This window comes from Priapulus caudatus, unplaced genomic scaffold (genome assembly GCF_000485595.1).
Source record: "Priapulus caudatus unplaced genomic scaffold, Priapulus_caudatus-5.0.1 Scaffold258, whole genome shotgun sequence".
NCBI classification, from domain to species: domain Eukaryota; kingdom Metazoa; phylum Priapulida; class Priapulimorpha; order Priapulimorphida; family Priapulidae; genus Priapulus; species Priapulus caudatus.
The window spans coordinates 180084-194562 of NW_014577319.1; the positions used below are offsets into that span (position 1 = coordinate 180084).

Below are 14479 nucleotides of genomic sequence, written 5' to 3' on the forward strand. Positions count from 1 at the left end.
TAGACGTCTCCCTCGGGCCCCCTTCCGCTAGACGTCTCCCTCGGGCCCCCTTCCGCTAGACGTCTCCCTCGGGCCCCCTTCCGCTAGACGTCTCCCTCGGGCCCCCTTCCGTTACCTCTCTCTGGGGCTCATCTATTAAAAGAACTTCTATTCTAGTTCTATGCTCCTCTATATAAAGAACTTCTATTCTAGTTCTATGCTCGGGCCCCCTGCCAATATAATTCTCTGCCTCAAAAGTACCACCAGCTAGCCTGTCGTTTATAAGGTAAGTTTTTCGCTTTCATTATGTACAATTTAATGTACAATAAGGGCCATATGGGGTCTTATAGTTATTGAATGATTGAATTTAGGAATATTGATTTATGTTTGATACAAAAAGTTGCGTATATAAATGTGCTCGCGTGATCATGATTTGAGTGCAAAAGCTCTATACTCGGGAATTACAGCGCTCGGTATTTGTGTATTGATGGCCTACAGCCATGTCTGTTTCATATGCCCTTTATTATGATAACAACTCTCATATCTATATGTATATATACATCATATTTATTATGATCTCAATATAAAAACTGCATTCGATCAAAGATGTGACACTTATGCTTGATTTACGCTGCACTAATTTCTATATCTAACTTTACTAGGATGAGATATACGTAAAGTATCGATTGAATATAACATAAACGTGCAATAGAGCAATATTTATTCTTATCACAAATACCACAAGGATCTTTGTTTTGTTATCGCAGTTTCCTTGTATTATTATAATGGGCTAAATAATCGCGTAGGCTACCTTATTCTCTACTTACTACGTAAAAACCTCTGGTCTCGGAGCAGTTACTCGGCCCCACCCCCCCGTCTTTGCTCTGGGTTTTTGCGTGTCATGTCAGTGCACGACATCATGCCAAATAACAAATATCTATGAAGTGATCTTTCTGCTCGACAAGACGCGCAAGTAGTAAAACATGAATTACGCACTACTCATAATATCAGGAGTAGATAATAGAAGATTCTTTCTATTATCTACTCCTGATAATATGTATAAACATTACACATCCGGTATAAACCATGTGTTCGTCTGAACGAGATACACCCTCTTGGATATTTTTGTTAAGCCGGTCTAGATAGATTATGTTTTTCACGCGTGCATGCTAATTTGTCGATTAATTTGCGACACGTCTTTTAGAGCGCCCTATTGCAACAATGATTCACTACACCTATAGATATCACAAGGAGTGTCATAATAGTGTCAAGAGTCCATAATAGAACATTTTCGAAATTTTAGAAAATTTATATTATTGACTGTTGATAATATAGCCATATAGACTATATATAGTCTATATTACGACACTCCTGATATCAGGGGTATATATGACATCTATAGCTACAACTGCCTGCCAATGAAGCAACGCGTAGGGCCTATATGTCAATTTGCGTGTTGACGGTGCGCGGTATAGAGCGTTCTAATTGTCGTATTAAAAGATTTTGGATAACAATGTGAACGAATTTTCTTTATTACGTACGTACACGAACGAAGTACAAGCGGCAATTGCACATTACATCCCATTTTGTGATTTATAATGCGAGAATGACGAGCCGCTACAACCGATGCAGTTACCCCCTCCCCCAACCGTTCTCAAATCGCGTGAATTTTATCTCGACATTTCCTGATAACACGTTGAAATAACACGGGAGTTTCACCGTAGTGCGTGCTGTAGAAACAAACTGCACTTCGATCGCTCTCAATTCGTGACATTTCATATCTGAGCTGAGAGCGACAAATCTAGAAATGTTGGGACGATAAGGAAAGTGAGGATTTAACATATAGCGTGGCAGAATTCTACGTTAGATGTGCACATATATGATAGAAACGTTAACAACTATGGCCCTTTTATTCGTTATCATGTTCTCAGATGTACACCACTGAAATACATTCTCACGCCCCACGCATACACCAAGGTAAAATCACTCATACTTTACAAACCATGTTCACATCGAAGCCAACCACACTGTGATCACCCATGACTTGTCACCGTTCCGTTATTATACCTTCATGAGCTTCAGTTTCAGTCGTTCACTATCGCCGACAAAGTTTCTATTCGTTTCATTCTGTTACCTCATACAGTAACCCGCCACCAAGCCAGTACACCATCGTAATGTAGGTATGCCTCTACTCCACGGCGACCGATTGCCTGATCCGAAATGATTCCATATGAAATATTCGGCGTATAAGAGCGCGTAGCTAGTAACAAAGTCATCCTTTAGTTAGAATGAAAAGTGACACGCTCACATTGTAACGGATATGTCTGCAACCAATCTCATTCGGAAGTAATGCTGAATTATGGTCATGCTGTGAGCGGGGCAAACCTCATCGGGAGACTCATGTTAAAAATGAGGAGGGATTACTCACGGAATTACAGCGTTCTCATTTCGAGTTTTATTCACTGGAATTCTTAATATAACTAATAGAAATCCTACTGAATATTTGAATGGTCAGTTAATCAGTCGCATGCACACATACACGTGCGTAATAACACAATCCACGTGTTTATTAGGATCGCTATACCAACCTAAAGTCCACGATTTGACTAACGTGTATATTACTATGGTTTACACGACGAATACACGTTCGTTACGAGTGACTATACAATATTCCCAAAACAGTTTATTAGATAAAATAATTTAAACATAACACATACTAACAAACGTACGATAATCCCATTTTGAGGCAAATATATTCTCAGTAAAGCTACTATAACATCGTTATCGATCGATCACAGTGTAATTACATGTTTATTCAGTTTCTTGAACCCCACCATAACGCTTTAGATTCTCTTATTAATTGCTGGCTATGCAGCAGATACTATGTTTCTTACGCGCAAATTAAATAAATGACCAAATATCCTTCACAAGTGCGGCAAGAGCAAGACTAACACTAAAAGCGCATGATAACGTATTCAAATTTGTTGCTTCTTAGTCAGAATTCGCTTATCTGCAACGAGGATATAAAATTTAAATACTTCAACTTTAGAGCAGTCACTGTTATAATGTTTTCAGGGCTGGAACTAATCACTATGGTTCGATATTACGATGCCATCAACGCCACATCATACGAGAATACGGAGACTGTAAAATGACGACGTGCTTACAATGCGTTTACCTCCCTGCTCGTTTGCTCTACTGGAAACTTAAATGTCAGGATATTCAGACACTAAAACAATGGCTGGTACTTAGTAGCAGTACAGAGTACGAATGTCCGAATCAACATAAATAGTAATGGCTAATATAAGGCCACAGTGTCATAACCTTTGCACGACCGTTCACTTCAAAAGTAATGACATGTAGGGCTTATATCATAGCAATTTATGATAGTTCTGACAACAGGCCCCAGGGCTCTAACAACAACGTACATAGGTTCGCAAGCATTACAGTATATTCAGTCTGTTCAGGCACTATTGGAACAATGTACTGGCGCCAGAAAGAGTCCATTTATACAAGTATAGAATGTATGTGCGATAAAATCTACTAATGGCATTACTGATTCACTGTCACACACAAATGCAATCCGGTAAATCAGTACACACATATATAATCGCTGCAAGACAGACAGCGATCACATATCCTTTAGGATAATCACGACGACTGATGTCCGAAAACACGAGAAAAAAAGAGTGTTTAATATAATTCTCGTGATAATAATTGATGAGACGACGAAATTCAATTTACTCTGCTTCGAAGCTCTATCGACGAGAAGATGTGTATTAATCATTCTTCTTGTCTCTCGACACTTCTTCGTAACTGGGAAGTGTCTGTCCACTGTATGGTGGACCCTGGCCTGTAGCTCCCTGCTGGGGGTACCCGTAAGCCGGTGCCTGCTGGGGGTATCCAGACGCCGGTGCCTGCTGTGGATACGCCGGTGCCTGTTGTGGATACGCCGGTGACTGTTGTGGATACGCCGGTGACTGCTGTGGATACGCCGGTGACTGCTGTGGATACGCCGGTGCCTGTTGTGGATACGCCGGTGACTGCTGTGGATAAGCCGGTGACTGCTGTGGATACGCCGGTGCCTGTTGTGGATACGCCGGTGACTGCTGGGGGTACCCGTATGCTGGTGCCTGCTGGGGGTATGGTGGTGCCTGCTGCGGGTAGCCATTGCTTGTTGGGTTATATGGTGGAGGTTGCTGCATCCCAGCACCGGGCTGAAAAGAACTCGAATTAGTAAATGGGTGGCGACCACAGCCCCGATTAGAAAAAGGTTTAATTAAAAAATAATAATAAAATTTAAACAAGAAGGAATTAGTCTAGTCGGGATTTGTGTCAAACCAAATGAACGAATTCCTCATCAGAGCCAACGAGGAATTTCGTCATGGTTCAGCAGGATAAATGCGGAGTGACAGGCGATGGTGAGTTGTCGCTGCCCGCACACGCGCTGATTTGGGAACTGTACAACCACGTAATGCTATGCTGCTGAAGACTGATCAATGACGATTTTGCCTAGCAGCAACTGAATGCATACCATATATTTACCTAAACCTCTACAGTGTTACATTATTAGCTGCAAAATTTATTACAGAAGAATGAATAAAAGCGGAAAGAATAGAAACAGCATGTATTCAGTGTCAACTAGTCAAAATTTCATGGCAATCATGTGAGTTGTCTAGCAGATTATAAGCTGGGGATATACACGCGCACGCACACGCACATTCCAAGTAACCAAGTTTTTCATGTACACAATCTTGAAATTAGAATATGTAGTTAGGCTAATGAATTCTGGTTCTCATCCTCATAGCTATAAACGAAAAGTATCCACCAGTTTAATGCCAATGCTTTGCTACCACGTGCGTCGCATGTACTTGGTCCTACATGATTATCACGCTACTGGCTATGTTTTAATTTCCCCAAGTGTAACATTTATTAGTTATTTGTAAATTAATTTAAAAAAAACATTTTCATGGGATGGAATGTGCAGTGTTGAGCTGATTGACATTTGCTGCCCATTGTTCACTTGTTTAATGTACCAGAGTGATGCGACTTCGTTTGTATTGTGATCAGGAGAGTATCGTATTTTGTGGCTTACAGGGTACTGTTTTTTCTCAAAAAATATCTTGCAAAACGACTGTGCATCCAATAAGCCGAAGGTCAGGGTTTTAGCTGCAATTATAGTGCCAACCAATGCTGACATATGAATCATTGAATGTAGATAGCGAGGAGGGCTCACAAAATACAGAGACTTGAAGAGAGGTGAAAGCATAGGAAATACAAGGGTGCTGTCTTACCCACCGTAAGCATATACCTGGTAGATGACAGAACTATTTGCTGACAATTCATTTCAGATTATTATCTAAATTTAGGGTACAATCAATGCATCGGAGCATCTTATAAGCTGCGAGACAAGTTACATATTTGATACAAAATGAGCATCGCTAATCCAGGGACCCTAACGTACAGCAGCAGTGAGTTTGCTGGATCAGCGTTAAAGTTTGCTGAACTGCTTCAATTGTTGAAACGTGGACACATGTAACACTTCTAGTTCGTTCTTCAACATGTGTTGCATAATTTACTAGGATAGACTAACCTGCTGGGGCATATAGACATTGTGTGGGTTCGACGGATTGTAGTAAGCATTGTTCGGTTGGCTCTGTGCGGCCTCCTGTGCCTTCGCAGCTGCAAAAACCACAAATAATCCACCAAATGTCAATACAATAATTGAGGTACACCTAAATGTTAATTATAATAACTATTTAATCACAAATTATAATGACATCATATCACTGGTAACATCGCTGGTAATGTATCATACATGGGGTTCTACACAGGACATTCTAGAAACAATGAATACAACAAAAAACATGCTATCGCATTCTGCCCAAAGCTTCCGTAGTAACTACAATTCCCCAAATAAAGCAACTGTGCTGCTACAAATTGATCCTTAAGTTTACTTCAACCACGGTGAAGGAAATGACATCATCTATGAGCATGACTTCACTTTCATGTGACATGTACTTACTTGTAAACAACAGAATCATAACGAGTAGGGGAGCGAGGACAGGTTATCCTTTAATTGACATGAGCTTATAAATGATTTTTTACGCTATCAAAGCTTCTACTAACCTGCAGCAGAGGGCGCCTGCTGTGGGGTCGTCTCATATATGCCGGGGTAAGGAGGTGGTGCATCATACATGTACACTCCTGGTCCATTCGCTGCATGAGACATTGAACAGAGTTGATAAACCAGTGCGGTGCTCCCATGCACAAACACGTAAACATACGACATGCAAACACGAGTGCAATGAATTTCCCCTTCTTTATACCACCAATTCGATTCTATTAATTGTACGTAAAACATTCCAATCTTCCCATAATTACAATAAATGATACTTTTCACATTAAAATTGATCGAGCATGTCCTACCGAGAGGAGCTGTGGGAAATGTGTCAGTTGGCAGTTGGAATCCGTATCCTTGCGGTGGTGGCATGTACATTGGTGGAGGAGCTTGTTGGAATGAAGCTGGTGGGGGAACGTACGGTGGTGGTTGCTGGGCCATTCCCCTACTGCATGCTATATAAATACAAAAAAAATTTCTCATTTCATTAAATTATATTGCTAGGAAATATTCGAATACAGCAGGAAAATGTATTTATAAACGTCACAGCATGACACCTTTAAAAACCAACAGATCCAATGTGCTATTGTGAATCTGGTAGAAATTTACATTTTCATTTAAATTCACGCCCGCCGTACACAAAATGACAGTTTAATAGTATGCGCATTAGCCTGCTAAAGCAGCTAAGTAAAGCTGAAACGAAGACACACTAGACGTTTTGCATTCGTGTCCACGCAACTGATGCTAATGATCGCAACTGTTTTCATCAACACGGCAACTCACCCATTCTTCCCGCCTTCAGCAGTGCCTGACCGTATTCAATCGCTCCGCCATGCATGAAGTGCAGCTTAAACTTTGCCTGACCATTCCAGTTACCTGCACAGCAAAGATCGTAACATGTACATGTATATTGACAGTGGAAAAGGCTAAAATTAACGTGCTTATTCGTCTGCATTTTTAATTCATGTCAATCTACATTCCCATTAATCCCCTACATTAACCATGTATGATAGTCCGAATTCCAATTACCACAAGCAAGTATCCAGCCGTTGCCGCAAAACAACTAACGACGTTGAGCAGAACTAATGGGAGTGCACTGAGGGGAACAACCAGGCGACACGAGTGCAGTCTGCTCTCTCCCTCTCTCTTGCTGTTTGACGCGTGTTGCGTTGACATTTCACGAGCGCAGGCGCGCGATGGCACTTACCGCCCGGCTGTGACAGGACCTTGCCCTTTATGAAGTTGGCGCCGAACACGGGTTGTTCAAGCTCCAGCTCCTTGATGCACATGAACGGCATGCTGAACGACTGAAGCATGTCCTTGTCGCTGACGCTCGTGAAGATCATCTGCGAGAGAACAACGTGACTACATCTACACCTGCGTGTGTTTTACGCGCGCGGGAGCAAGCGGGGTCGGGATGAGCAGCACGAGATATCGCGACTGTGCCACTCGGTTATGGCGGAGCAAGTTGGGATGATGCACGTAAGAGGGTTTCAGGAATAAAGACGTGTGTTTATTGCATATTCCTGCTGTGATAACGAGTGTGATGAAATGAGATTAGGAATGCATAGCGCAGATGCATGTTTATTATGTATGCCCAACGTTGCTTTCTATTCGTGTAACGTTATGCTTTATTGAGATGCAGTTTGTTTCCTTTTACAAGCAAAGCTTTCAAGATAATTTGGTACCCTGTGTGTTGTGAGGTACACTCGCCCTTTGTGGTTCCCCTTGAAATGGTCTACATCGGTGTTTGATTCTATCTTCATATCAACTGCATCACAGTACAATAAAATTCTGAAATAAATAATGAAATGATCAATGACACAAAATACGAGAACATCTAATAAATCAGTATATACTAATTAAACACTCACCCGATCACCATTCTGATACTAGGACCAAACCCTAGTGCCTTCCCCTCAATTATACATACATGAGACTGGACTAATGTATATGGAATGTTGAAGATAAGTGTTGATTATTGGTTTCTTTAATTATACATCAGATACACAGTTCTACACTCGGTGAGTAATAGCAAAGCTTGGTCCACCCAAACAACACTTCCTCTAATCATTGTGTATTGTAGAAATATTTAAATACCATGATGCAGAAATTCACATGGTTACCTTTAGGGTGTGCTGCAGTAATATTTCTATATAATACTATTAATGAACGAATAATGTTGGAATTAGCATATTACCAAAATATTTACATTACTGTTACGTATTTGTCAGTTTACAACTCATTCTTGAGAAAAATAAATAAATTAAAGAAGCAGTTATTATGATGACGTGTGCTTACAGAGACTTTGAATATAAACTGACTTAGGCCTAAGGGGTATAAAGCAAGTTAAAATTTAACAGTCATCCATAGTTATGAATGCTTAGACTACATTGTCTTTCATTCAGATTCCAATCGGCCTACATATTCTCATTTTAATCTATTGCATTACTAACTATCATTTCTTCTTTCATTCTGGCTCACTCAGCTGAAATTACATTGCACTGCACTAAGTTCATTTGCCTTCTACTTGAATTTTACAAATACATTCCAGTGTTTCCCCTGCATTGACATGAGCGAGGCGGCCCGCCTCGCTCAAATGCTCAGCCGCCACACAGAAATTTGTCCAAAACACCGCCTCGCTGACGAAAGAGAACAGTGCTCTTCCATAGAACAGTGCTTATAATACACCAAATTGCACCATTTTTTCACCTGCGGTGCTCGCTTTGCTAGGACCTCGAAATGCGCAAACACACACAAATTTACCACCTCACAGACCTTTTTGGCCAGGGGAAACACTGCATTAAACTAGCTGGTTACACAAATAAACTGTAGGGCTTTAAAATACACGAGCTTTGTCAAAAATGACAAATAATTAAGATATAAATTGATAACACGGCTAGGCAGAGCATGATTAATTGCAACGGTGGCATGAACGTGCTCCCATCCTCGTTATATTGGTAAAAAAAAAGTCTTTTCAAAGTTAGCTAATTTTACTACAAATTGAATGGCAGTTTTGATGCTCAATCACAGTCGCACACACGCGAAATCTCCCTTTAATGACAGGCTTGATAGACAACGATGACCCTCGGAGTCACTGGTGGAGAAGCAACATACTTGGTTAATCCATATCACAGCCAGTTTCAGTGATCGTAAATAAATAACAACATCCAACTGAACAAAGCAATTCAGCACTAAAATATTTAGCATAAATCAAATTTATGTTTTCACGGTCTTACAACTTTTATTTCACATTAGTACTGTATATGGGTTCATTTAAACCCTAACTGGCACAGTTTAGGTTTAGCAATGCTCATAGGGTCTATGTCGTTCAGGGTACTGCCGGAACGTACCCTGGGCACGGTCCGGTATACCGGAACGTACCCTGGTAACTATCTGATATGGTTAGGGTTAGGGTTAGGGTTAGGGTTAGGGTTAGGGTTAGGGTTAGCGTTAGGGAGTAGGCGTAGGCGACTCCCTAGACTCGTTAGTGGAGTAGGCGAGGTACGGTCCGGCATATTAGATAGTACCAGCAGAGCATATAAATCACGTTGATTTATATGCTCTGGTACCAGGGTACGTTCCGGTATACCGGACCGTACCCCGGGTACGTTCCGGCAGTACCCTGGAGGACATATAGACCCTCTTAGCGTTAGTAATGATTTACCTGGTTTAATCATGTCAAGCTAAATGTTGATATACGTCCTACTAGGTTCTCTGGCTGCCAAACAGGCAAATCAGCCTGGCACTGGTCAATATGAGAAACTTGAGAACTTCATTTATTTCTAATAAACCACTTCTTAGTCGCCGTGTACAAATTTAGCTTTATTTACTTTCTGTTAGGGTTAGGGTGCCTATTAACCAGATAGTATTTCTGAAATTTCCTGGCAATCACCAATATTCTTAGCAAATTGAGCCATTCTGAAATTTGTCACACACACGAAATACCTGTTTATTATAAGGCTTAGCCAAATTTTAAACTTTCACAAATGACAGCATGTTTTCCTCTTCCTTGTCATTCCATGCCTCTTTACTGAACTATGTCTGATGCCTAATGGAAGAATGATTGGAACTCCAGCAAGCAATCGCTGATTGCTGACATGGGCGGCTTTGCGTGGGCCGTGTATGCACATATACATAATATAGGTTGATTATAAAGCCTTATCTAGGGATAATCAAGGAAAACATCATAAATCATGGTGAGAAATGGATCAATGGAATCAGTAATTTATATGAGGGCCAGGGGCTTTACTGAATAAATTTAGATTCACATGCTTGATAAAATGAAAGTGTCAATGACACTGTAGCTCACCTTGGGTGTGATAGAAGAGGGAGGGGGGATATATAAAGCAAGAGTATATAAGAGAGAACTCCCATTATATACTCTTGATAGTGATATATGCATAAGTTTTGATGCGAAAATAAATGTTTCAGATCTGAAAGTCTGAAATCTTGACGTTGCTTCAAATCAGGCTTTGTGTGATTTCGCGTGACACAGCTCGGTTACGAACACAGACAGTCTGTTTTTATAACAAGTGAACACTGTCCTTCAAATAGAAACAAAGATGGAGTACAGTGCTCGAAATAAAATAAAAATGTGGTTGTCCGTTGTCCGCACCAATTTCTGGTTGTCCCAAAAAAACATCCCCAAATCTCCTATTTTCAATAATCATAATAATAATAATATGATCAGAAAACACCCAAAAACAGTGGCATAGCCAGGATTTTTTAACAAGGGGGGCCAAAAACAGCGAACTGCGCAAAATAGTGGATGACTTAATATTTTAATGGCTCCTCCGCCTCCCTCTCCACACCCTATGGCTCCTCTACCTCTCAGCTCTGCAATCTTTGTTTTGGGCGCCATGCGAAAAGGCAACATTTTTGTTCATTGTTCTCTGCTCCCAAGATTTGTAATTGTTCAGTGGCGGGTCTAGGATTCCAAGGGGGGGGGGGGGGTAAAAAACAGGCAGGGTGGGTATGGGAGTCCTCCCCCAGAAAATTGTGAAAATGTATATCAAAGGAGATGGTATTTGCAGCCTGTAAGATGTAAAGCCTTCATTCTGACTACGACAATTCTCTTTTTAGTAGAACAATTCTATTTTTTTAACTCTGATCAACATGGATCCCCACTCCCCCCCCCCCAACTACGCCACTGCCCAAAAACATACTGTAGGAGTAATATCTTTAAATTTATTTTATTTCAACCTGTGAACTTAATACTTTGCATGAATCAGGACGGTCATCGTGACTAGTTAATCTTCTTTTGCATGAGTCTTGACATTAGCAAAAAAAATTTGGTTTATAAAAATGCAAGACATCGGGTTTCAGGGTATTCACTCATATTTAATGAGTCATACTGCAATAATATTATTATATATCAATTGGTCCACTTATGATCAGATCATTCAGATGTATAATAATATTATTGCAGTGTGACTCATATGACTCGATACTAAATGACATTGGCTGCAATTATCACTATATACCCATTAAATAAAAATTCAAGCTGCAACTGAATATATTATGCAAAATGTATTCCAGGTCTCATTGAATCAATGCCAATGGAACACAGAACTTTGTCTCGAATCCAAACCTAACCTTGTCATTTGAATAGAATCCGTTTTGTATAAAAAATAAACTTTTCTTCTCAACTCTAAGAAGTCTGTTTCAAAATTGATATCATTCTTAACAACTGGAACAGCTATACTTACTGACAGTGACTCACTGCATGTTTTATTTTTTTATTTTAAATAAGTTTAAAATGGCTTGACATGGCTAACTATAGAATACCTCTATTATCGCTGATACACTCGGTCCAGTTAGTCAATGTTTACCTCTCAGGCAGATTAGATTACATCACTGCCACAACAAATCTACCAGCAACAAGTCATTTGTCTCTGCAGAAAAAGCGTTTGTAGTGATCGATAAGTAGTTACCTGTTTACTCGCCGATGAAACTTGTCTACACAGTCCAATTTGTTGTCGCTACGAACGTGAGTTGTGATACGCATACTTATTAGCCAAATGAGAAGCCACGGCATTGTTGACCAATGAGAAGCCGCTAAACAACACTAGCTATGGACGCAATGCATGCCGATCGACAGCCGAAAGAAATTCAATTCGCGGTCAGAAAAATATAAATAAAGTGCGTTTTTCGTCACATTTTTCTTGGTTGACCACCGGACAATGTCTCAGTCTAGTTATGTTGTCCGGCGCAAATTCGGGTTGTCACGGATACAGGCACTTGAAGCATTTCAATAAAATATAATGCTAACTAAATACGAAATCTATTTACTACCAAATTCTTAATGTTTCTATACTCTCTTTCACCGTCCAAATCCTACGTCCAACCATACGCTGCCGGCGCCATTGCTTTTGCGGCGTGACTGTTGCACGCTTGCACTTATATATATAGCAGGTAGGAAAGCACGATCGCAAAATTCGCTCGACGCTCGCTGGATTTCACACTTTCACAGCACGAATACACATCCAACAGCTTCCATCTTTGTTTGTATGTCAAGAACAGTGTTCACTTGTTATAAAAACATAATGTCTCTGTTCGTAACCGAGCTGTGTCATGCGAAATCACACAAACACTGACGAAATTCTCGCGTTCGCGAACCTTGCCCCGTAGTGTAAATGTCTGTCAGAATCAGGAAACACCCACCGGCGCTCTTCGTGGCCTCATTCTTGCGCCGCAACGCTGCAACGTTTTTGCAACGTTCCAATGACGAGGTTCGTACGGGAGTTGGAAAGCAGTGCGCCGCCTGCGCACCGCCTATAGCCCATAGACTGGCACTCGCTCCCACCTCTCGGCTTAGCTATGGGTAATCGAGGTGGGAGCGAGTCCCAGTCAGGGTTCTCCCTACGTTGCGCAAACGGGGCGAGTGCGCCCCGTTTGGGAAAACTCCCCCCTGTTTCAATCGTTGCGCCTCGTTTAAATTACCTCCGCCCCGATTAAATTCTACCACAATAAAAGTTTGCCAGCGGGGGAATCGATCGTCAAGAATTCCCATTCGACCAGGACACCCGGCACGTGTATTTTTACCCTGCCACGCATGCACTGATGCCCTGCAGAAATACACAAGTAAAAAACAGTCAAGCCTGTCCCCACCACCCAAGCACTATACTGAAGTCACTGACTGCGGCTATCTATATATATACAAGAACCGAGGCCCAAATAGCGCTGTCTAGTGGTGTGGTGGCGATTTATTATCACAATTAATGTAGTGGTCACGCGTAAAAGAAACACGGCACCCCCCCCCGGACCCTCCTCCAACAGTTTCCCCCCTCCCCTTCCCCTCCCCGACCCGTTTAACAATTTCATCGCTGGGGAGAACCCTGGCCAGTCTATATAATAAGCCCTGTACTTGCAGCCATTTACATAGCAGGCAAGGTTTCGGCGAAGCAGCAAGAATTTCGTCAGTCGTTTGAGCTGATTTGCGTGAAACAGCTTGGTTACTGAAGAGAGACATTATGTTTTTATTCAACAAGTAACACAGTGTTCTTGACATAGCCAAAACAAAGATGGCAGCTGTCTGATTGTTCTGCTCCTGAAAGCTGCGCCTGAATCGCCCCGCAGCAACCGCCGATGCGATTTGTGCGCGATCGCCGGGCCCCCCCCGCCCGCTCCTCACCCCCCCTCCCCTACCCCTGGCTATGGGAGTAGTACTTCAGTGTCAACCCTGCAACCGAGGTCGCCCCGCGCGGCGAAAGCAACTGGCCGCCCCCCCCCCGGCGCATATCAGGTTGGACGCTATAACAATTGGACCAAAGTTGACAAGAAAACTGTCGGCCAATAATAGGTGAACGGGAGGTCTAACCGAGACCCCCTTAACAATGTAGTAAATAGATTCTCGGCGTATCTGTTTAGCATCTATATTCTTATTGAAGCTACCTTCAAGTGCCCTGCAATGTGGTCACGTACACTGGACCGTACAACGGTCTATTTCGAAGCACTGGATCGTATGAATTGTTGATTTATTAATTTGTGTGTATTCGTGTGATAATCAAGCGAGCGGTCAAGCGAATCTGGCAGGCACGCTTTCTACCCTGCTATAAGTAAATATAGTTTATGTGTCCGTTGTGCAGCACGCCTAGCGTGCTGGCAGCCAGCGCGTGTTGCCGATGATGAGCATTTTTGACGGCATTTACCAGGAACATGTCGGCAATAATAGGTGAAAGAGCAGCGTGGAGAAATACGGTCGCGCCTCGTGCAGTCGCCAGTGCGATTAGAAAAAAAGTCTACCCAGCAGGCGACCTGGGGGGGCCTGCCCCTGGTTGTCAAACTGTCCCGGGCCGGGGGGCGACTCTAACGCGGCCGCGCAGCGAAAAAAAATAAGCAGACATTGTAAACAGGGGAAGCATATACCCGTTCGCT

At 41.9% G+C, this 14479-nt stretch overlaps 1 protein-coding gene across 3 annotated transcripts in view; it reads right to left on the minus strand.

Annotated features, from left to right (window-relative positions):
* Positions 1-1487: 1487 nt before the first annotated feature.
* LOC106808181 (WW domain-binding protein 2-like) overlaps positions 1488-14479 on the minus strand; it is a 14575-nt gene continuing 1583 nt past the window's right edge. The window contains exons 1-8 of one of the 3 annotated variants that reach the window (XM_014810776.1): positions 12037-12058; positions 7789-7894; positions 7308-7446; positions 6884-6976; positions 6409-6555; positions 6109-6198; positions 5573-5661; positions 1488-4196 (exon numbers count right to left, since the gene is read on the minus strand). In XM_014810776.1, coding sequence (XP_014666262.1) covers positions 3759-4196; positions 5573-5661; positions 6109-6198; positions 6409-6555; positions 6884-6976; positions 7308-7446; positions 7789-7866 — 1074 coding nt within the window. In that variant the 5' untranslated portion in view covers positions 7867-7894; positions 12037-12058 and the 3' untranslated portion in view covers positions 1488-3758. Of the gene's footprint in view, positions 4197-5572; positions 5662-6108; positions 6199-6408; positions 6556-6883; positions 6977-7307; positions 7447-7788; positions 7895-12036; positions 12059-14479 lie in introns of those variants that run through there. The other 2 variants (XM_014810775.1, XM_014810777.1) reach the window with 2 other exon arrangements.